The sequence below is a fragment of the Jaculus jaculus genome, chromosome 4, assembly GCF_020740685.1.
Source record: "Jaculus jaculus isolate mJacJac1 chromosome 4, mJacJac1.mat.Y.cur, whole genome shotgun sequence".
Lineage (NCBI taxonomy): Eukaryota > Metazoa > Chordata > Mammalia > Rodentia > Dipodidae > Jaculus > Jaculus jaculus.
Window position 1 is genome coordinate 66,012,236 of NC_059105.1, and position 24,698 is coordinate 66,036,933.

Here is a 24,698-nt window from a genome sequence, read left to right on the forward strand (position 1 = left end):
GACAGAGCCAAAGCTCCCTAACACAGAATGTGTACAGAGAAATGTCTGGTGGCTTCTTTGTGTCTCAGAAAATAAAATTTCAATACTCTTTCCAGACACCCAAACACCATGCAAGCATAGAGAAACCTGCTTAGAGTCAGGTGTAAGGCCTTTAATCCCAGCACTCAGGAGGCAGAGGTAGCAGGATTGCTGTAGGTTTGAGGCCAGCCTGAGGGCTATATAAATTTCAGGTCAGCTTGGGCTACAGTGAAATCCTACCTCAAAAACAAGCAAACAAAACAAACAAACAAACAAACAAACAAAAAAAGAAACCTATAGGATTAGGTGACCTAAGAAACCTGAATAAGTGCTCTTCCACTTGGCTGTCTGATTCTGCTCTGTAGTGAGGAAGTGAGCAGTGAGGTGACTGAAGGACCAGGAGCCAGGGCTGGCCCGGGCCAGGTCTACCCACCTCCATTCTGCCTTATTGTGCAGGAATGAGTTGCACTGGTCAGGGAGGTTTGTGTCATTTGACATGGACTCCAGAATTGAAATAATCTGCTTGAATGACGGTCGTTTCTAAAAAAGAGAAAAACAGTAGTCACTGTAGGCACCGCAGGTGGGAAACATTCACAAGAAAACAGCCAGGAGAAAGTTATGACAACGTGGGATAAAAGCCTGACACTGTTCTGATTCAGTGACTTCACAATCAGCAGATCACTCTAGTTTAGGGGACTATGTTCTTTATTCTCAATTAGTTACTCAAAAGGATAGATCACATGTTGATTTTCTATCATATGGCCTAAGGTTGGGATATTGAGGATAATTAGTATTTTTCTGTAGGTAAGGGAGTGCTAATTCTCTGTGATATGATTAAGGATTCCAACAAGGAAAAATTGAAGTCATTTAGAAAAATCTACTTATTTGATAAAACTAGTAAAAATATAACAGTAGATTATACATACTGAATATATTGATACTCTTAAGATTTTTTCAACTTTTCTAATGCTTGAAAATATTTTTAAATGTATATTTTATTTATTTATTTTCAAGAGAGAAGGAGAGAGGGGGGAGGGACGGAGGGAGGGAGGGAGAGAGAATGGGTGTTTAGGGCCTCCAGCCACTGCAAACAAACTCCAGAATCATGCTCCCCCTTGTGCATCTGGCTTATGTGGGTCCTGGAGAATCAAACTGGGATCCTTTGGCTTTGCAGGCAAACATCTTAACCACTAAGCCATCTCTCCAGCCCCTGAAAATATTTTTATAAAATCGGAGCGATATCTACCTACCAATCTAGGGCATTAATGAAATTCTCCAAATTAGATGGTTGGAAAAAAAATTTTTTTAAAGGCATAATAATTTTACTATTTATCCTCCTAAATTAGCTTTGGTTCTGGGACACTGTAAAGTGTAAAGCTTGGTAGAAACTGAAAAGTACTTGCTGTTTCTTCAGTAGGCACTGTCTACCCTAGTCTCTTTGGACTGTAGCCAAGGCTGAGACAAAAGGTTAAAGGGGGGGGGGGTGGGCGCTGGAGGGATGGCTTAACAGCTAAGGTGTTTGCCTACAAAGCCAAAGGACCCAGGTTTGATTCCCCAGGACCCATATTAGCCAGATGCATAAGGTGGTGCATGCATCTGGAGTTCATTTGCAGTGGTTGGAGGCCCTGGTGTACCCATTCTCTCTCTCTCTTTTTTTCTGTCAAATGAGTAAATAAAAATAAAATATCCAAAAAGGGATTTTGCTAAGGCCCTTGGTTTCCCACTAGTAACAGATGGTAAGATCCTATTGCTGAAGACTTCACATGCTTAGGCAGCAAGATCACAGAAAAATCAAGCTAGTGCTGAGCAGAAAACCTTCTCCCTGTAGCCCAGCCAATTGAAAGCTGGGCAAAGCTGCACTGCATGCAGCCCTATGGGAGATAGAAGTCATCAGCGGTGAAAATAGTGGACACTGGAAGCCCTAAGTTTGGCCAGACAGGCCAAACGACTGATGGGTGCAATAGTGGCATGACTGCACTGGGGGAAACCAACTGCTCTCTATTTGGACTGGAGGCCTGCTCTATGGGAGGGAATACATGCCTGATACTGAAAATCTAATCAAAAGTCTATGGAAGGGGAAGTCATGTGCCTTAGGGGTATAAAACCCATTCCTGTCTGGCGAAATTCATGTATTATTCTCACCAAACTGCTTTGAAAACACTATACTTAATGTTCATATTCATATGTTAATGCTACTCTCACTTTTGGCTAGAGAAGCTTCTCCTTCCAGATGGTGGTGACCACTGGGATGACCCAAAAGGCAACACAGAGCTGAGAAGTAGTGACAGAGGAGTGCACAGCACTGAAACATCTCTATCACACCCTCCATGGCTCAGGGTCCATTGCAGACGAGGTGGCAGAAAGAATGTAAGAGCCAAAGGAAGGATACCTCTCCTTACAATGCAACTGTCTACAGAGAAATTGGTCTCAATATCCATGACCTCACAGTGCCCAGCAATACCTTCACAAGACCCAAATCAAATTAAAAGAGAGACTAATGGAGACAGGGAAGGGGAGAGGATATGATGGAGAGCAGAGTTGTGAAGGGGTAAATGGGGGAGAGGAGGGAAATATCATGGTTTATTGTCTGTAAGTATAGATGCTGTCAATAAAATATTTAAAAGTTAAAAAAAAGGGAGCAGTATGGTGCACACTCCCCCATCATGCTTCATAATGACACTCTTTCTGAACAGATTACAGCTGCAGCAACTAAGACATGCATCTTGACTTGGGAGCATAAAAACAAGTAGCAATGAGCAAGGAACAAGCAAGAGGTACTTGCTCTTGGGACCTGTGTGCTTCCAACAGTATTAAGAAAAGCAGTTTTCAGGCCTAGCATGGTGGTGCATGCCATTAATCCCAGCACTTAGGGCAGAGGTAGGAGGATCACTGTATTCAAGGCCAATCTGAGACTACACAGTGAATCCCAGGCCAGCCTAGGCTAGAGTAAAACCCTACCTTGAAAAACAAAAAACAAAAACAAACAAAAAAGAAAAGTAGTTTTCCATTTCTCAAAAATATAAAACTAGAATATTTTTCTTTCTAAAAATTATATACATGCATGTGCATATATGGGTATGCCATACATAAAGGTCTCTTTTTTTGAAGGCATTTTTATTTATTTGTAGAGAGAAAGAGGAGAAGGGCGGAGAAAGAGAGAGAGAGAAAGAGAGAAAATGGACACACCAAGGCCTCCATCCACTGCAAATGAATTCCAGACGCTACCTTGTGCATTTGGCTTACAGGGTCCTGGGGAATCAAACATGGGTCCTTTGGCATTGCAGGCAAAAACCTTAACCACTAAGTCATCCCTCCAGGGTCTCTTGACATGGCAAAAGAATGCCTGTCTGGCTTTATATGGATGGATGGATGTGGAATTGAACCAGGGCCAGCAGGCTTTGTAATCAAGCACTTAACTGCTGAGCCATTTCCCTAGACCCTCGGACATTATTGAGTTCTGCCATTTTTGTTCTGCTTTAAAAGCCTACTAAATTTGGAAGTGAGCATGTACAAGACTGTGGTGTGTGTGTGTGTGAGTGTTTATGAAGGCATAAGTAGTTAAGTGTTGCTGATGAACACGGAGGAAAATTCTTAAAGGAAGCTTTAATCATTCTCCTTTAACTTTTATTTTCATCTGAGTATCTTCCACCATATGTCAGGTTTTAAAAGAAAAGTCAATCTTTTTCACAAGGACTAATTATATAATATATATCTTATATATTATATATATTTAATCCTATATATAATATAGGATTAAATCTTTTTTAATCATTTTATTTATTTATTAGATACAGAGGGACAGAGATATAGAGAGGGAATAGGCACACCAGGGCCTCTAGCCATTGCAAGCAAACTCCAGATGCATGTGCCACCTTGTGCATCTGGCTAATGTGGGACCTGGAGAATTGAACCTGGGTCCTTAGTCTTCACAGGCAGGTGTCTTAACTGCTAAGCCATCTCTCCAGCCCAAATGTAGGATTTTTGTTTTGCAAGGAAAAGCAGCAGGAGGAGTTAAGTAATTTTTAAAGAATATAATTTTTCTGTACATTTAGTCATTTTTAAAAAATATTTTTATTTATTTACAAAGGGATATATATATATAATATATATATAATATATATATATTATAGATAGATAGATGAGAGAGAGAGAGAGAGAGAGAGAATGAATATATATATCGGTAGATGGTGTGCCAGGAGCTCTCACCACTGCAAATGAACTCCAGACGCACTTTGTGCATCTGGCTTTATGTGGGTTCTAGGAAATCAAACCTGGGCCATCAGGCTTTGCCAGTAAGTGCCTTTAACTGCCAAGTGATCTCACCTCTCTAGGTCTAAACTTAGTTTTTCTTGAAATAAGATGAAACTTTGTTGTAATTGGATATAAGAATCCCCCCCCCAAATCTTGCTTTCACAGTTAAGAATATACTCGCAGAAGTTATAAACAGAAACATTTATGAAGCAAGCGCAGCTGGGAGCAGTGGCACACACCATATGAGACTACCTGGGAGGCTGAGGCAGGACTCCTGGAGCCCAGGAGTTCAAGGCTAGCCTAGGCAGCATAGTGAGATAAACTCCTTCCCATGGCCCCAACACTGTAGAAGTTTGCAGTAATGCCTTTATTCTGGAAACAGAAAAGGCCACCTGGCTCTATGGACGCTCCTCTCAGGGGCTCACTCCCTTTGGATGGATGGATATATGTATGTATGTATGTATGTATGTATGTATGTATGTATGTATGTATGTACATATGTATGTAATTTAACTGACATCTATGAAGTATCTTCATATTTCATTTCACAATCTGTAATCTTTTTATACGCAGGACAACTACTTCAGAAAAATATAAACTGCCCAGCACTGCACAGGAAGCAAGTTACAAAAGCTTTTAAATTCTTTACATGTTTTATCACAGAGGGGGAAGATACCAGATTCTTTCAACTCATGGCTACAACTCCTTATTTTCCTTTTGGGAAATGTAATTTTAAGACTTAAACCAATACTCATCTTTCCCTTCTTCGTTATTTAATAGTTTCTCTTAGGACAGATTCGCATGTATTAAAGGCTGGATGTGGATTTCTGTGTAGCGGAAGGTGACCTTGGACTTCTGATTCTTCCGCCTCACCTCCTGAGGGCGAGGATTTCAAGTATGTGCCGCCACTCCCAATTTATGCAGTACAGGGTAGAACCCAGGGTTCTGTGCATGTTAGGAAGCACTCTACCAACTGACCTACATCCCCAGCCCTCAGAACATTTTGAGTACTTGTGGGCCACTATAATGCCCTGCCACTTACCCAGTGCAGTTTTCTCTCCCATACTTCTCAGTGCAAAAGAATACCAGCTGCACAAGGGGGCTGAGTATTTAATCTAGGTGTTAATACTCTAACTTCCAAGGATGATATAGAATGAAATAAAATACTTTCAAACCAGAGACTACTCTCCAAATATGCACAGGACTGTCATCAATTTCTGGGTGAACTGTTACATGTTTATAGCCACAGAACTAACATGTGCCTCTTAGGAAATTTACTACAGTCTGGCTTCTGTAAGCAACAACAAATGAGGCATCAGAAATGCAAAATCCTTCAGGGAAACATACATAGACATTGATTCTATTCTCTTATAGAACCTGAAACCCATTTACCAAGAAAAGATGTATTTTTATTACTATTCTTTTTTTTTTTGCTTTGTTTTTTGTTTATTTTTCTTTATTTATTTGAGAGTGACAGACAGAAAAAGAGGCAGATAGAGAGAGAGAATGGGCAGGCCAGGGCCACCAGCCACTGCAAACGAATTCCAGACGTGTGCGCCCCCTTGTACATCTGGCTAACATGGGTCCTAGGGAATGGAGCCTTGAACTGGGGTCCTTAGGCTTCACAGGCAAGCGTTTAACCGCTGAGCCATCTCTCTAGCCCATGAAAAGATATTTTTAAAACTGTCTCAATATATGGTAGGGCAGTCATACAGACTGTGGTATGGATAAGGATTATGAATGTGGGCTGGGATCAACAGAGTAACCAGAGACGTATTCAAGGGGAAAAGAGCACGTAAAGGGAATGAAGTGTGTAAATGTGTCTGGAGATTAACCATGAGGACTGGAAATCAAAGCTGCAACTAGCTGTGTAATCAAATCAGATCAAATACAGAGGCACCAAGCAGTTTTATCAGAATAAGATGGAATGAATTTAGAAAACGAAAATCAATTTTAAACCTTCTTAATACTTCACAAGGCTAGCGTACAAGATTCTTGCAGCTCTAAAAGTGGATCAGCTTACTGTGTGTTAAAGACATGCCAACTTCATGGCTTTAACTCTGCGCCCTATTTCCTTGCTGTATAATGTGCTTACATTATCATGTAATATTCTTATAATTTTAATTGATGTAGTACTTGCTTTCAATTAAGAAATTAAATCACACAAAATAATTGCAATTATAGAGATCTAGTTGCATTAATTTAACTCAAATGCAAATAAATTCAGGTGAAGTTTCCAGTCAAGTATCAGAGAGAAAAACAATATCAAAATCATTGTAGATGTTACAATGAACCTATAATTGGTAAAAAGTGGAGAAAGGATGTGTGATATTATCTAAACAGTACAAAATGCTTCCAAACAAGCTTGCAAACATCTGCTTATAGTTTGTCTTGAATTAGTTGCGAAGTGCACATTTCTTTCTTATGTTTTTAAAAAATTATTTCTTTATTTCTCCATTTCATTTATTTGTATGTGGCAGGAGGGGAGCACGCTACCATGCGCATGTGGAGGTCAGAGAACAGCCTGAGGCATCTGTGCTCTCTCTTTGACACAGAACCTCTTAGCGCTGTAAACTGCCAGGCTGCAAGAAAGCATCAGACTAGCTGGTGAGCTCTGGCGTCTCCTGTCCTGCCTGCTATTGTTACACACTGGATCACAGATGCACGGGCCACTTTGCATCTGGTTTTTACAGTGGTGGTATTGGAGGTGGGGAACTGAACTCTGGATCGGTAGGCTTTGCAAACAAGCACTTTTTTAAATGTTAGAGAGAGAGTGAGAGAATGAGAGAAAGAGAATGGAGAGCTAGAGAAGGTCAAGGCCTCAGCTACTGTAATCAAACTGCAGACACTTGGGCCACCTTGTGGGCATGTGTGACCTTGTGCTTGCCTCACCTTTGTGCATCTGCCTAATGTGGGGTCTGGAGAGTAGAACATGGGCCCTTAGGGTTCGTAGGCAAGTGCCTGAACCACTAAGCCATCTCTCTAGCCCCAAACAAGAGCCTTTAACCACTGAATCATCTCTCCAGCTCCACAATTTTTTAAATGCTTAAACCCTACCCCTCTGCATTCTGCAAAATGACACATTAAAAATAATATGGCCTAAACTGAGGAAGGGCAGACCATTCAACTCCATGCAACTACATCACAGAATACTAATAAAATATTAACAGTCCTATATAGAGATATGAACACAGTTTAAAAGCATGTTATAGTCTCTAACAAATTTAGGTACTCATAGCACTTGACTTGCCAACAGGCTAAAAGGAGTTTGAAGAACTGGAGTGAATGAAGCAAAGGCTGAGGCTGCTGGAGGGCAGGGCAAATGCAGAAAGCACAAGTCCATGAGGAAGCCAGGCACAGAGCAAGATCATGTGGGGTGGAAGGCTTCCCACCCTGGGCCCCTTGCTGCCTTGCTGGCTGTGTTACTGTATTTTGCCCTTGGTGTGGAACACTGTGCTGGGAAACATTATGCACAAATCAGCATGAATTCTGTGTTATATTAACAGTCCACGTTCCTGCACTGTTCTGATGCCATCCCCATTGAAGAAAAGTGTGTGTGGGAGAATGGACCACCTGTCTTTCTTGAGAACAGCATATCAACTAAGGAAAAATTCCATTATTGCAGTGTTGTAAAAATATTTTTAATTAATATTTTTTGTTCATTTTTATTTATTTACTTGAGAGTGATAGGCAGACAGAGAAAGAGAAAGAGACCACATAGAAAGAGAGCAAATGGGCATGCCAGGGTTTCCAGCCACTGCAAATGAACTCCAGATGCATGTGCCACCTTGTGCATCTGGTTTACGTGGGTCCTGAGGAATCAAGCCTCGAAATGGGGTCTTTAGGCTTCACAGGCAAGCACTTAACTTCTAAGCTATCTCTACAGCCCATGTTTTAAAAATATTTTATGCTTCTATTTCAAAGGTCAGTTGTAATATTTCTAAGAAAAGTTGGACAAATTTGAGCTATATTTTTTTGTTCCTTTCTTGAGTATAATTTCTTGCTTGTCCTAATGTTTAATCTGTGAGAACCTTTAATTTTTAAAAAATCTTTGATTATGGAAAATTTTAAACATACACAAAAGTAGAGGGAACAATATGATAAACCACTATATCCTAACACTGAGCTTCAAAAATTCTCACTGCCAGTCTTGTTAATGCATTCTGTCACCTACTTCCCTCCACTTTATTTTGAAGCAAATCTAAAACTAGCTTATCATTTTATCCATAAATATTTCTGTATGTAGCCAAAAGTTTTTTTTTTTTTTTTTGAATGTTCTTTACAGGAAAAGGAAATGGGCTATTCATGCTCAAATGTGATAACCACATGAAAGCTTAACATTTGGAATTTCTCCAACCCTATTGTGATAGCTTAAAAAAATCCCTGAAGTTGGCTGGGGAAGATGGACTCAAACTTTCTAGAAGTGCTACTTCTGCTGCCATTGGTGGGGAAACAGTATGGAATAGAGGTTAAGAGCATGCAGCCATGAGAGATTGGCAGGGTTCACGTCCAGCTCTACAGTACTTCCTTAGCCTTGACTCATGACTTAAACTTGTGCCTTGGATGTCTTCTGTGAAGTGAGGGTAAGAGCAGCACCTATTTCCTAAAGACATCCTTAGGAATAAATGAGTTAGTATCTACAAAGTGCTTGGAACTGTGCCTGTCATATAGGAACAACATTAGCTGTTTCTATAACATCAAAGTGCAGCAGTCACTACCAGAAACAAGAAAACTTCTTTTTTTTTTTTTTTTAACCAAGTTAAGAATACCAAAGCATGATGTAAAAAACACAAACAAGGTAAGGGGATGCCAACACTGATAGTTAGGGTTAAAAACTCAAGAGAGTGAAATTTCAGAATTTTAACAATAAAAAACATACCTTGGCATCAGCTTCCCAACATTGATGCAAAAGTTCAGCAAAACTTCGGGGGCAACTGCTTGGAATGGTTAGTCTCTACAACAGGGAGGAAGAAAACAAAAGAAAACACAAGGATTTACTTGCTAAGACAAGTAAATACTGTTTGAGGATCATGGGGAGTACATTAAGGAGCATAAAGAAGTCAAGAAATTTACAGATTCCATGGATTAATATACGATAGGGGAGTTTAGATCTGGAGTATCTAATTTCAAAAGACTCCTACTTTTCTTCCACATAGGAGTCACAGTTAGATGAGGAGTTCAGGTTCAGCATGACAAACGTAACCAAATGTCAATTAAGTCTGAACAAAACTACAGTAGGAGAGGGGCAAGTTGGAACTTAATATTAAATTTAAAACCACAAATTTATTGCCATGTTTTTATAGGCAACTTATGATATCTATACACAGGCCAAGTAACCAGGCAACCAGTTTAGTTTTGGCAATAGGTGTGGAACTCTGAAAACATCTTTAGCACAGAAGGTCACAGAGATAATTTTAAAGAACTCTGCATTTTCTCACTGGAAAGTTGGACATTAAGAATGTAGGACATTATGGCTTTGCTCATATCTACGTACTGTAAAGGACCTGATACAAAACACATTATCCTGTCACGTTCAATCTGATTCTACCTCCTATAGCGTGGTTCTCATAAGACACATCATGTCCTTAACCTGAGGAGGAATTTTATTTTATGTTTTTGTGGTAGGGTCTCACTCTAGCCCAGGTTGACCTAGAACTCACAGTAATCCTCCTACCTCAGCCTCCCTAGTGCCAAGATTAAATGTGTGGGCCAGCACGCCTGCTCAGCCTGAATTTGTTTGTTTTCAAGATTGAAGAAGCCAGGCTGTAACTGTGGTAGGACAATAGCCTGGATTTGGTCTTTAGCCCCATAAATATAAATTACAGCCAGATATCCTTCAATATTCCACCAAGTCCTACATGATCAAGAACTCTTCTCTTAGAATCTATTAAATCTCAAACGCTCCGTGTGCATTTATAGAAGCAAAGTAAATAATGAGGTTTATAAAAGTTTTATAAACCTAGAATTTAATTGATTTATAAACAAACACAAAAGACTTTTGAACAGTTTCAAAATACAGCATTTTTTCCCCATGAAGGCAAAAACCAAATAAAATAAATCAAACAGAATGGTTTTGGCATTATTTATAACTTAACCAAGATTTCTGATGACTGTCATCCCCAGCAGTGTTGATCCTGGTACTGCGGTCACTAACATGAGCACTTAAGACCACCTAATTATCTGTCCAGTATACTCATGCCTAAGTATTTGTACATTGCAATATGTTTTTTATTTGTTTATCCTTTATATTACAGTGTTTTTTTGACTTAAATATAATGTGTGGAGGTAAGGTGAATCTCTGAATTTCCTTTCAGCAGATAAGGGCTGCTAATATAGTTCTGAAGAGAGCCCTGCGGTGAGACAGGATCAGTAGCAGAGCAAAGCATTCCTGAGGCCCTGGTTATATCCACAGCAGAGGAGGGAGAGAGAGAAAAAGGGGGAGGGGGGGTTAGAGTTGAGAACTGCGGTTCTGGAATTGAAAACTACTATGCTATGAAGCACTACGATTTATTCCTCAGCACTATCCGCCAAAGAAGCTTTGCAAATATAAAGCTTAAATTGAATTTGGAGGAAATTGTATAAAACTAGAAAAAATACTTGCCTTAGCAAGAAAAATGGTGATCTACATTTATAATCACAGACAATCTTCAAATAAAAACAAAGCTGAAAAGCAAAACAAACTCTCCAAACTAAGGCTAGGCTAAGGCCTTTGAACTTCTAATCTTGTGACCTCACAGAATAAAACAAGATGCAATCGACTACTATTATTTTAGTAGAATGTACTGTAATTGTTTTTATGAAGGTCAAAAGGAAAAGCAATTGTTTACCTGAGAATATAAGGTAGTTGGGAGACAAGAACTAACAAGAGCAGACTAAAAGTGCATGTATACAACTGCCAATGGCCCATGTGTGACTGAACATTGAGCTTTAGGCAGGGCACTTCAATATAACCCTGTCTCCTTATTTCCTTCCATGAACTGAAATGTGAGCTGGCTGAATGTGGATGATCGTTTCTGCTATTTTTTCTTTCTGAAAACCATTTTAGATACAATATTTGAGATATTACAAAGTGAAACAATCATTTAAAATAATCTGGTATAGTTAAGTATCAGTTAAATCTAAACCTAGACACTTTATCAATTTGGTGCATTAAAAAGTGTTTTAAAATAGAAGCTAAAGTTATTTAAGTCCTGATTATGTAACTGGACATTCCTAATGCATTAGAACATTCTGAAATAGCCATATCTTAAAAAAAAATATTTATTTGAGGTGGGGGTGGGCAGACAGAGAGAGAGAATGAGCACACCAGGGCCTCTAGCCACTGCATCTGGCTTACATGGGTCCAGGGGAACTGAACCGGGGTCCTTAGGCTTTGCAGGCAAATGTCTTAACCACTAAGCCATTTCCCGAGCCCTGAAATAGCCATATCTTAAAACTAGTTTTGCAGTACTACTTACAATTTAAGATTTGAGAATAAAGATGTCCCATTTAAAAGTAAAATACTTCCTAACCAGTATATTAGGTATCACATTTTTTTGTTTTATTTCAGTCATGGTCTCATCCTACCCCAGCTGGCCTTGAACTCATAGCAATGCTTCTACCTCAGTCTACTGAGTGCTGGAACTATAGGTATAAGCCACCTTGACTAGCTAGGTATGGCATTTTTAAAAAAATATTATTTTTGTACCCTTTCCTACATAAGATACAAAAAATAATGTCAAAGTACAGTTAAGTGTAGAAGATTGTTCTATGATGATTTCTATAAAATACTTTTGAAACTTAGAACAAAATACATTTGATGTAAGAATCTAAGTATTTATAAAAGTAAAAATTATGCCCTGGAACATTCTGAATGACCACTGATCAAGTTTTATGGAAGTACTATACATATGTATGTTACACTAAAATTTTCTTAGCAATGTCCTTTTAATTTCTTGCCCTCCATAAAGGTTTATTATTTATTTTGTATGGTTTAGCAGGCTTTATGAATCTAGTTTTTATTTTTTACTTTTTTTTACATTTTTTTGTTTATTTTTATTTATTTGAGAGTGACAGAGAGAAAGAGGCAGATAGAGATAGAGAGAGAATGAATGGGCATGCCAGGGCTTCCAGCCACTGCAAATGAACTCCAGATGGGTGCGCCCCTTGTGCATCTGGCTAACGTGGGTCCTGGGGAGTCGAGCCTTGAGCCAGGATCCTTAGGCTTCACAGGCAAGCGCTTAACCGCTAAACCATCTCTCCAGCCCTATTTTTTACTTTTGAAAATTTGATGTATTAATTTTTTTTTGAGATAGGGTCTTACTTTAGCCCAGGCTAGCCTGGAATTCACTATGTAGTCTCAGAGTGGCCTTGAACTCTTTGTGATCCTTGTATTTGTGCTTCCTAAATGCTGTTATTAAAGGCATGTGTCACCATACTTGGCTTTTTAAAAAAATTTAATTTAATTTTTAATTTGAGAGAGACAGGAAGATGGAGAGGGAGAGGTAGGGAGGTTGGATGGGAGAAGGAGCGGGAGAGGGGGGGGGGGAAGAGAATGGTCATGCCATGGCCTCCAGCTGCTGCAAATGAACTCAGATGCATGTGCCATTGTGCAGCTGGCTTACATGGGCCCTGGGGAATTGAACCTGGGCCCTTTCGCTTTGCAAGCAAGTGCATTATCTGTTAAGCCATCTTTCCAGCCCAGGATCTAGTTTTTTGTTTTTTTGTTTTTTTGAGGTAAGGTTTCACTCTAGCCCAGGCTGACCTGGAATTCACTATGGAGTCTCAGGGTGGCCTCGAACTCACGGCGATCCTCCTACCTCTGCCTCCTAAGTGCTGGGATTAAAGGTGTGCACCACCACGCCTGGCTCCAGGGTCTAGTTTTAATAGGCCTTAGTATCAGAAAAAAATTATTTTACTAGGAGTTCAGAAGAAAAGATCTTCAGATATAATTTTTGGAAAGTACTGGTATTCCTAGAGATTCAAAAGCAATGCTAAATGGCGAAACTGTAGAAGGTCTACCATATAGTTAAGAAGCCTGTACCAATCTCAGTTCCCTGGCTTGGGCATTGTGCCCATGTAAGAAATCACCAGTAAGTAAGCTGGATACACAGAATACTTTGTAATATATTTATAGATTTCTGTGAGTCAGTTATTTCAAAATAAAAAGTTAAAAATCTAAGGCAGCCCTACTATTGGATATAGATATTACAGCGTGATGAGAACACATTTAAAATTTCTCCCTGGCAGTTTAAGCATATCATTCTTTACTTAAATGAGGTCTATTTAAGATATGGAAATCTTCCTTTATCCCAATAATTGGAAGTATTCAACAGTTAAGAAAAAACAGAATAATTAGAAGTTGAAGGGGCTTCTGAGTTATATTTCTTGACATATCTTTTTTGTTATTAAGTGAAATCTACTCTTGGGAATTACCTTGACACTATGTTGACAGAATTTGTTTTGGAAACAAGTGCATCTATTTATGTGGTAAAATGAAGCATTCTTCTTGAATGATGACACTGGAAATTGCATTTACACTTAATTTCCATATTTTTGACAAATAAGTACTGTTCAGAATGAGATTAGCAGATAATTACCCTTATACCAATCAATTTTACTTTAGCTCACTGGAAAGTTAAGAGGACTTATGTCACCATGAGTTCTCTCAACTTTCTACTCTATTTACTGGACACAGCAGGGGCATCTTGGAGCAGACCATCAGAACACAACACACTATGCAACATGGGATCTCTGGGGGCCAGGAGACTGCTTCTTCCTGTGCATAGTTAAAGGGGTTCTGAATGTTGTTGATGGGTGATTCCTAACACTAAAGCAGCATCCAAGTTCATCATTCTCATCAGCTTTAAGTACCCAATGTTTTAAAAATGCCTCAGATTTTTATACCCATTCTGCCAACCTTTTGATGAAATACTACTTAAAATACTAATTATTCTGTCTGATAGCAGTCTGGAGGATGGGGATAGCTTTGAAACCCCCTTTCCCGTTTTACCTTGGTGCAGAGCAGAGATGGCACAGGTGCTGGGCTCTGCTCAACAGTAGAGCAACACTTCTCTCCACTTGCATCTGCACTCCCTGCACTAAACACCCAACTATTTCTTTGGCAGAAGATATGGAGCCAAACAGGTGGGGTTGTCCTCATCTTTCTTAACAGATCAGTTTTGTGTGTGAGGTCTTTCTTAGCACATGGGGAATGGCTATCACATCTAATTAAAACCAAACTGTTCTTTTGGGGAACTCCTTTTCATTTCTTAAACTGGCAGCTGTTTCCCATCAAGTTCAGCCATTGTCAATGTTTCATCCATTCCTGATGAATCAGGAGGACAAATTTAGTCAAGGAGGTCTGGATTAATGCAATCTCAGCGACCAAAACTTCCCTTCTCCTGGTCAACAGCAGCTTTCTGTATCCACATGTGGAATGGACCAATCTAATTCTGTTGCAGCATTAAAAAAGGGGATATCTATATACGTTTGCATTTTGGAAAATTGTTTTCCCTTAAGACTGTACTCTTCCCCTTTGTGGAAGGCACAGAGGAGGTATGGAAATGAACACATTTTGTGAAATGAAGTTGTTCCGCCTTGCAAAGACAACTGCATGCTTCCATTGCATGATCTAAGCTCTCACAATGCCTTGATATTGGATGCTTCATCCTTATGCAGAGAATTTCCATGGCTGTGCGGTTCAGTCACAATTTTAAACCTTTCAAAATGTAGTTGCTCTCTTTGATATGAATGTGCCATGTTCTCTGATGTAGGCTCATAGGTCCAACTAACTGAAAGCCTCAATTTGTGGGAAGAAGAAAAGCGAGGCTGGGGACACAGCACAAACGGTGTTTACGCCACTGAAGTTCTTTTGAAATGGAAAGGCTCTGCATGAAGAAGCGAACAGTTATGCCACTGCCTCGCCAATTCCAGTGAGGAGCTCATCTTCAATGTAGTGTTCAACGTAGGTGGCAAAACTGTAATTTTTCCCTTTTTTGAAACTATTTTTTCTTCTTTTATTTTTGAAATTCTCATCTGAGCGACAGTTTCTTGTACTGTAGTGACTCCTGCTGGGAGAGGTAAGTTAAAGTAGCTGAAGGTCTCTTACAGACACATCAACTCCCGGCCAGTAAAAAGGTGTCCTAAACGCAGGAGATGGAGTTAAACTGTTCCCTACCTTGGACGCAATGGCTTCTTTCATCACTAAGAACAAACCCCTAGGTTTTACAATTGAGACTGAGAAACTAGTACAGTACTTGTACAATTTTTGATCTACAGCATCACGACGTGAAGCTGCAACAATTAGATGTAAAGGGTCCATTCATGAGGAATAACATCACTTTGACCCTTTGTGTTAGCTCCTACTGCTAATCTTTCCATAAGCGTGAACTTACTTTCAATTTGAAGAAGATGAAAAAGTCTTTTGCAAAACCCCAATACTGTTTTCTGATCTATGTACCTGAATGGAGAAACGTAGTCTTACCTCGTTTTTTTCCACTACAAGCCAAGCTACTTGTAATCCTTCCAAACCTTTAAAGGGGACCTCCCTTGTTAGCATCTCCCAGAGAACCTGCAACAAAAAGAAAATGGAATTTTTATTCTGATACCTTATATTTTTGGTATATTACTGAAAATTTATCCAACATTTAATTGTATCCAATTACCAGATACAACCAACCATCTGTAGAAACATGGACAGAATATACATATTCATGCACAGGATGTCTTCCATATGTTATATACCTTTATGTTATTTTTTAGAAAGAAAAAACTTAGTTTAAGTGCTAGAACATAGAGACAAATTTAAATTATTAAATTAATAATCTAACTTATCTATGACTCACTAGCATTTTCAAATAGTCCGGCAAATTAGATTTTACATTTAGTTAAAAATCTTTTTACCTTCAATCTGATACATTTCTCTATTAGATAATAACTTGGAATTCAACAGTATTTTTAAAGTTTCAATAATGGTTGCATTAAAAAAATGAGATTCCAACTCAAATCACTAGCAAGCAAAATATACACCCCAATGGTACAAGATGTTGTGGTTTGGACAAATTTCCCTCAAAGCGACTCAGTCTAAGGATTTCATTCTTATCTATATATATCATGTAAGACACATCGCTGTGTCACCCCCGAGACCACCATGGGAAAGACAAGGAGAGCAGAGTGGTGCTATGCATGCTGCTGAAGGCTACTGATAGAATCCAATTTGCAAAGTGCAAAACAATTCCAATTTTATTAGTAATCATCATCATAACAACCACTATCATGTACTGATTTTTTTTATTGTTTCAGGTAGACCCATCACATATTTTATCATGACCAATAATCAAGTCCCTCACATAGATTTTATCTGTACAGGTGAGGAAATTGGCGGGTGGCAAAGGTAAGGACACCCAGCTACCAAGGGGTAGAGCTGGAATATGAACTTGGGCCTCACTGTGAAGGCCTTGCTCTGAGTCCTAGCCCATGGGACCCCGGAGCAGGAAAGCTATGGTGTGAGTGAGACCGCCCGCCACAGGGCGTACGGTAAGTATGCAGCTACGGGACAGCACAGGAGCAAGAGGAGGGGCTCAGCAGTGCGGGTTAGACTGCCCTTGTTTGAGACACACAAGCCTATTTCTACATGAGTTCATAGGTGGAGGACACACACTCTATTTAAGCAAGTCCCGTAAACCCTTAATTGTGTAGCTACTGTTCTCTTAGCCAGCCTTCAGTCTTGTTCAAACCATCACAAAGTTAAAAAATGCTAGCTAAGGACTAACAGCAGGAAAAGAAGGGAAACTGGCAGAGGCTGCTCAAGTAGCAGAAAAACCCCTGAAGCCTCTTTGGGCTTTCAATCAAGTGTGTCAGGTGCTTCTCCAGAGAGCCACTGAATGATTCCACTTGAGTCACACAAATGATTAGGAAGGGGTGTGGGGCATCCCAGAAGGGGACACCTCAGTGCTGGCTATACTTAAGGGGAAGGTGGGAGCCAGCACAGGTATGCAGTCACCCAGACACACTGCCTATGCAGGGAGGCGGAGGGCAGCCCAAGGCTGGAGCAGGAAGTGGAGCCCCTCCACTGCCATTCCACTGGTGCTAAGAGCAGGGGGGGAATGGATCTGAAGAACAAGAAGATTCATGGACCGGGTGTTCCTAAGAGAAGGGGACTAAGGAATCAGCCTCAGAGAAAGGACATGCTCCAGACCAGTGGTCAGGTGAGCAGCATGTGCCTCACACACCACACACACGAATATGTGCATGCACACAAGGACTGCCCAGAGTTTACAGAAATACAAACAGAGAGATATTTACTCTTCATTCTTTGTTCTAAAATACAACAATGGAAAGTGTCCAAAAGGATCTGAGTGCTATTTCTTTTAGAGTTATAATTCTGGTGGCTCTGAAGAGCCACCATAGGGGAGGGAGGCACTTGATGGATCTACAACTGTGGGACAACAGCACTGACCACCAGTCCCCGTATTGTGGAACCCAAACAAGACTGTCACAGTTTGGTTCCAGAATTAGCACAGCTCATGATTTCCTTTCATTAAGTCTCTAAACTTAGGAATGTACCAAAAGTAAAAGCAATGAGATAGGATAGCTTTTACTACATTCAACAAAGTGACATCTGGCACACACACACAAAATTGTATCTTTGTTGAGGAAGTCACTTGGAGGTCTAAAAATATATTAAATGATGCCTTAAAATACTAGTTATGGAGATACAGGCCAAACATTAGTGTGATCTCTCACCTTAAAAATATTTTCCAACTCACTGCATATTAAGACATCCTCCCTGTTAAACTGTGCTCACAAGGAAAATTTCTATTTTCAGTTTATAGAACAGAAACTTGGATGAGGTTGTATACTTCTCCTGGCTTTTCTCTTTCAAACAATGGGAGGCCACTGCCTGAACCTGGTTGATTCTGGACCAGGGCTTACAGACAAGCCACAGTGGCTGCCTCTTAAGCTACACCATTGTCAAAACTGGCTTTGGCTGCGAAGCTCTGAGGCAGGCAATCCCTTCCTTCCACACTGCTTTTACTTTGCTTTTAGAGGACGGCAGCCCTTATGTTCTCAAAGCCTAATTCTTTCAAGGACTTTTTCTCTAGAAGTCTTTCTTGTGTTTGGTAGATCACACATAAGCACACTTTCAGTTTTGATCCTTCAAGAGAAGTTATCCCAAGAATATACAAAGATCTCCTTTCTTGTAAAATGGAGAGGAACAATTGCCTGCCTAGCCCTGTTTACCTGCTTAGAAATAAGGACCAAGAGCCCATCTTGAACCTTAGCCAGAAGCTCATGATAGCACAAGGCTAGTTTAAGAAGCAACACAGCTTTATTAAGCTGGAGAGGGTCAGTCGTTATCATTGTGAGAGCACCCAGAGCTAAGTTCTTACAGTAACTCCTCAAAAAGTACTCCAGAAAAGCAAAAACATACTATAGTTTTTGGATGAATTTCAAAAATGGACAACTCCTTTACGGTCTTATGTACCCATTATATGACTGTGTGTGCCAGAGGGCATTTCAAGAAACCTAACAAACCGTGGTTGCTTCTGTTGACCAATGAAGCCTGGCTGTCCTCCATTTTGAAAGGGCACAAATGAGTCTAAACAACTATGTTATTTTCCTATGTAGGCAGCATTTTCAAAGTTTGTGGGTCACAAACTTTTAAGCTAGTATAGCCCCAACCGGAACAACTATGTTCTCTTGGGACCTGATGCCATCTCTACTGGAAACACATAATACTGCCTTTGTTTAAAAACAAAATAATGTGCTATGGGGAATTTCTTCTCTGGTCCTGCCTGTTACGTGTTGTGAGTGCCTCTTGTACTTTGATGGGCTCTTTTGTGAGGTTAGAGAAATTTTCTTCAATAATTTTGTTGAGGATGTTCTCCATGCTTTCAGTCTGCATTTCTTCCCATTCTTGTACTCTTGTTTAAGCCAAAAGGGTCTTCCTTGGACTTTTTCTTTTACCAATGATGTTTATTCAGAATAAACAGAATGAGAAAGGGGCAATATTCAATGCAATCCTGACTTCTTGTTCATAATAAAATTAGCATGCACACACGTTTTTATCAATTTTGCTGACAGATCTATGTAAGGCAAATATTCTGAGACAAAATTCAGCTCAAGAAAGACATACAGTTGTTTGTAAGGAGTCATAGGAATATTTCTAAGAGTCAAGGGCAGGAAGGCTCTAGAATAAAAGTGGAATTGAAACTGATAGAGTCATAGGGCTGGATAGTCAGAGTCTGTCAAGCACCACTTGACGTGGCGTAATGCAGCAGGGGCATTGGTCTGCTGGCTGCAGGATTTGCCTCTTTTTTTTAAAAGTTTTTTATTTATTTATTTGAGAGCAACAGACACAGAGAGAAAGACAGATAGAGGGAGAGACAGAGAATGGGCGCGCCATGGCTTCCAGCCTCTGCAAACGAACTCCAGATGCGTGCGCCCCCTTGTGCATCTGGCTAATGTGGGACCTGGGGAACCGAGCCTCGAACCGGGGTCCTTAGGCTTCACAGGCAAGCGCTTAACCGCTAAGCCATCTCTCCAGCCCAGGATTTGCCTCTTGAAGTTCAATTACGCTCAGCATTTGTTAAATCCCTCCCACAATGAAGCCAAAACAAAACAGGTAAAAAAAGATACCCTCTTTTTATAATAAATAAATAAAAATAAAATATTTTCTTAAAAAATTTTAAAAAGGTAGGATCTGCACACAAATAGAAAAAGGGCTAATCTGCATAGAAACCTGTTCAAGGCCTTCTCAAAAGTGGTGCAGTCTCTTAAAAGAAAGGTTTTAACAAACAAACAGCAAACCGTCAGTTCCAGAAAGATGGACTCAGATTGTACTTGAGGAGGAGGTCAGTGAGACATATACCACAGGGATTTTAACAGGAAAGACCCTAAGCTCAGCCACAGAGGCTATCACTCAACATCTGTGGTTTCTGTGGGAGGACCCATTTGTTCTTGGCTATGGGTACTGACACAAAACTTCTGCTAAGCAGATGGGCACACTCCACACCAAAGTTCCTAGCAATCGGAGGCCTTTCAAAGAAGGTGACATGGAGTTTATTTTTATAAATGAGGAAATACTGAACCAAAAAGTCCATTCCATACATAACTCATGGCAGGTATGGATTTCTAATAGGGAGAGTTTAAGGGAGAATTTATAAAGTAAAAGCATAATACGTAGACCACAAAGTACAAAAATAGGCCTCAGAAAGCATCTAAGTCATATAACTGCAAAATAATTTAAGGCTGTGGCTGTTTAAATACATTTATATTTTTGTATAGGCATGTACAGATGAAAGAACTGGCCAGCTGCTCCATCGCCATGGCGGTTGGCTAACCATGGGCCAAATGAACCGTGTTCTTCCGTGGTGTGGCTTGTTTGCGCAAACCCTCTGGTTGCACAAAAGTGTCTGTAAAGCACGGGTTGCTGTGGAACCGCGAGTGGCTTTATCATGTTTAAAGGGAGAAGGGAGAAAAAAGAACATGATGACAAAGCAGCACAGGTAGCCCTCAAGGCCAAAAAACCATGCCCTGCCCACTCCTTTGCGTAAGTCTGCCAGCTCCTGTTCTTCAGGATAAGTGAGGCACTGTCCCAACAAGCGTGCTATATCAAGTTTAAATTTCTCTAAGCTGGTGTAAAACCTTTCCTTAAAAATGAAGGAATGTGACTTCATAAGAGAAAATCTCAGTCTCCCCCTGTTGCTTCCTACCCCTACTTTTTGCAGCACTGGAGACAGAACCTAGGCAAGGGCTCTACTGCTGAGCTGTATCCCCAGAACAAAGTCTTAAATGACAACAAATCCCTGTTGTCAGAATCTCCAGGAAATGAATGTGTGAATGTCATAAAGCAGTAACTTCACAGAGAAGACAGTTTTAGCATCTCTCCTTTGCAACAATTATTTTGGTTTCTCCTTCAGTGAGAATAATTTCATCACTCTTTGTAATAACAGTTTTAAGTTTTGGAAACACTCAGGACTAAAGGGAATTAGATATTTAGCCTGATCTTACTTTTATCTCCCAACCTTTAAAACTTCAGCTTTTAGCCAAAACATATGTTTTATGTTTGAAATGATTTCACTTGCCAACAAAATTCACCTCTGTTTGTAATTTGGTGCACATATGATGTGTTATGACTTAGAGCTATCCAACTGAAAAAGCCCCAAACTTAATGAAGCCAGCAGTAAATACCCAGGGACTAAGGAAGGGCAGGGCCTGACCCATGGGCCCCTTCCTGCAGAGGGCTAGCACTGGCAGGTCGGGAGGAACATGCACAGGCTGAGGAAGAAGAGTGTGCAGATAGGGGTTGAGCTATCATTTCTTTCCCAGTAATGAAAGTGTCATGTGGAAATAGAGGTGTGAAACAGCATAAATAGAAGGAGATGAGACACACAGAGTTCATGATCATGTTTTGGACTTTTTCCATGATATAGAGCACTTTAGGCAACAAAACAAAACAAACCCCAAAGTAAAACAAACAAAACAAAAACAAGGCCAAGCAACAAATGAATTCCTGCCTGCAACAAGAACTGCGGGACCTGAGCTTCCTTGTTCTCAACAAGGCGGGTGAGAGCCCACCCCGTTCCTTACCTGCTCCTCCCTTGAACATGCGCTGCCCACATGACTCAGTCTTCTATGTGGACCTGATGGCATCTCACGTAATGTGTCAGACGTGTGTTTCAGGTCACCATTACTTTTTGCTAGGCCTGGCAGCGGACATGGCAAGGCCATCTAAGTACAATTTCTTCTGCAGGTTTTAGAAATTCACAAATAGCTAATCATTACAGTTCTATGTTTCTCGTTAATAAATTGACTGCCAGCTCTTCTGGTGGCTATATACTGCTTGGGCAGTCTTTCATAAAGAAGTCTCGTTTCAACCAACGTACATTCCCAATGCCGTATTTCCACTAAGAAAAAGAGCACTCTGCAGGAGAGCACTGGCCCGGGACCAGTTCCAGTTCCAATGCTTGTTTCTTCTCAACACAAGACACAACTCAGGAGCACAGATGCAGGTGAGTGACCACAGCATACGTTCCAACAGGAAGGAAGTGCTCCCCCTTCCAGGCCTCCACTTTGAGTGTCCCTCTAGAAACAGTAGCCCTGTCTCGACGAAACCCAGGTGAAGCTGTGGCTGCTTTCTTCTCTAGGTTGTCTCCCCTTAGTGTTTCCTTTGGTAAACAAGAAATGAGAACTTACCACACCATAAGAGTACGTGTCACAGGTTTCAGACACAGGGAGACTCTGGATAACTTCTGGAGCCATCCATGGGAAAGTTCCAACCAAGGACATGTGTGTTGTGTGGTTATGGAACCGAGAGGCACCAAAATCGCAGATCTGAGAACATAAGAACCAGCGTCAACTGTCTACACACTGATAACAGGTGATCAGTCACAAGATCCTATGTCAGAAATTGACATTTAAGAAAAAATTAAAAGAAACATTCCTACCTTCAACACTCCATCAGCAGCAATAACAACTAAAAAAAAAAAAAATTATGACAGTCACTTGTTTGAATTGTCTTATACTGAAAACAGCATAACCTTGTATTCATAGCAGTGATTTGGTAAAATTTCTAATTTTGCAATATAGGCTAGGTGTGTTGGTCCATTCATGTAATCCCAGCATTGTTGGGGTCGAGGCAGGAGGATTGTCAGTGTTTGGGGTTGGCCTAGGCTACACAGCCAGGTATCAGACCAAGGCTACATAGCAAGACATTGTCTCACAAAAACTAATAATGATAATAATAACTAAAAATAAAAATGAATACATAAGAGTCTCATTTTACATTATAAAAGGTAAAATCAACACATTTATTGAATTAAGAATTTCATAAAAGACATTAAGCAAAACAAAAACTACCATGAGGTTCTGATCAAAATGGCAACTAAAAATATTTATTTTTTATTTATTTATTAGACAGAGGGGGTAGAGAGAGCATGGGCGCACCAGGGCCTCTAGCCACCGACAGACTCCAGATGCATGTGCCACCATGTGCATCTGGCTTCCATGGGTTCTGGAATTGATCCTGGTTCCTTAGGCTTCGCAGGCAAGTGCCTTAACCAGTTAAGCCATCTCTCCAGCCCCCAAATGGCGTTTTTTTTTTTTTGAAGTAGTATCTTACTCTAGCCCAGGTTGACCTGGAACTCACTCTGTAGCTGTAGGCTGGCCTTTAACTCATGGTGATCCTCCTACCTCTGCCTCCTAAGTACAGAGATTAAAGGTGTATGCCACCACGCCCAGCTTAAAATGGCTTTTAAAATACTGGTTTTGTACAAATGCAATTTAAAAAAATTTAGAGCAGTTAGAATTAAAATTTAACTTAGGATCTCAGACTCTCAATATGATACTGGGGAAGTCATTAACATTACCACTTTATGGTATATAAAATTCTTCCTCCCAGTTGAAGAATAATTTTCCTAAAGGCAGGGGTAAGTGCAACCTTGTACCCATCCATTTAGCAACTGCTTGCAGAGCACCTATGGTAGAAGAGACTGTATGCTGTCTGGAACACGAAGGTGAGCAAGACTGCCATTACCTCTCTTCTCAGAGCTTTTAGTCTGTTGAAGAGCCCCTCCATCATTTAAAGAAAGTGGGGGTAAATTCCCTATGAGAGCATATTAAGAACCAGTGGGTGGCGCAGTCCGATGAAATTTCTGGGAAGGAATGATGCGTACGCTGAAGACACAGGATTTAATGAGAAAGCAGACAGCTGGGCAGGAAAGTAATTTTCTTGGCAGAAGAGAAGGTCTATGAAGGTGGGAGCCAATTCAAGAAGAATTTCTGGAAGAAATGGAAGGCACCATACAAGTCTGCACAGAAGAATGAAGTGAGCAGAGGTGCAGGGGCAGACTGCATCAGAGAAGGAACTGTGCGTGCACGTGGTTGGTGATTGGGGTTCGAGAGAGATGAGGAGGCCACAGTCAGCTGTGAGAAAGGGCAGGAGAAAGGCCCACGTTGAGAAATACTGACACAGGAGCAGTGGGCTGGATGAACAGGTGGATGTCAGTGGTAGGGGAAGGGCAGGGGTGGACTCTAGGATGAAGTCAGATACACAGACAATATGCCGCGTCGTTAGAAAAGCAGCTCTGCATTCAAACTGACAACATCTTAAGTTAAGCCTTTCAATGTTGGTGTATTTGTGCTCCTACCAAGTAACTACATAAATGGGAATTTAAAAACCTACACAAATCCATGAAACGTTCCATATTAATAAAAAACATGGAGGCATTCTCTATTGTTCTCCAGTCTTCATGCTGATTGCATGTGTTAAATAATTTGTTTAGATTTCAATTCTGAACATGCATTGAAAATTTACATGGATGAAACTCTGACACTTCCTATTAGGTTTTACATTATTTCCTAATGACTTCCGGTTAGCCAACCATATACTCCGAGTGTGCAGCTACAGGAGCCAAAGGGTGAGTGAGGGCTGAAAGGAGGGAAGG

At 40.4% G+C, this 24,698-nt stretch overlaps 1 protein-coding gene across 6 annotated transcripts in view; it reads right to left on the reverse strand.

The window, feature by feature from the left end:
- Positions 1 to 24,698, reverse strand: part of Map3k20 (mitogen-activated protein kinase kinase kinase 20) — a 188,993-nt gene that overhangs the window by 67,547 nt on the left and 96,748 nt on the right. For all 6 annotated transcript variants that reach the window (XM_045146950.1, XM_045146949.1, XM_045146948.1 and 3 more), the window contains exons 6-10: positions 22,701 to 22,729; positions 22,450 to 22,587; positions 15,734 to 15,820; positions 9,149 to 9,223; positions 452 to 558 (exon numbers count right to left, since the gene is read on the reverse strand). In XM_045146950.1, coding sequence (XP_045002885.1) covers positions 452 to 558; positions 9,149 to 9,223; positions 15,734 to 15,820; positions 22,450 to 22,587; positions 22,701 to 22,729 — 436 coding nt within the window. The remainder of the gene's footprint in view (positions 1 to 451; positions 559 to 9,148; positions 9,224 to 15,733; positions 15,821 to 22,449; positions 22,588 to 22,700; positions 22,730 to 24,698) is intronic.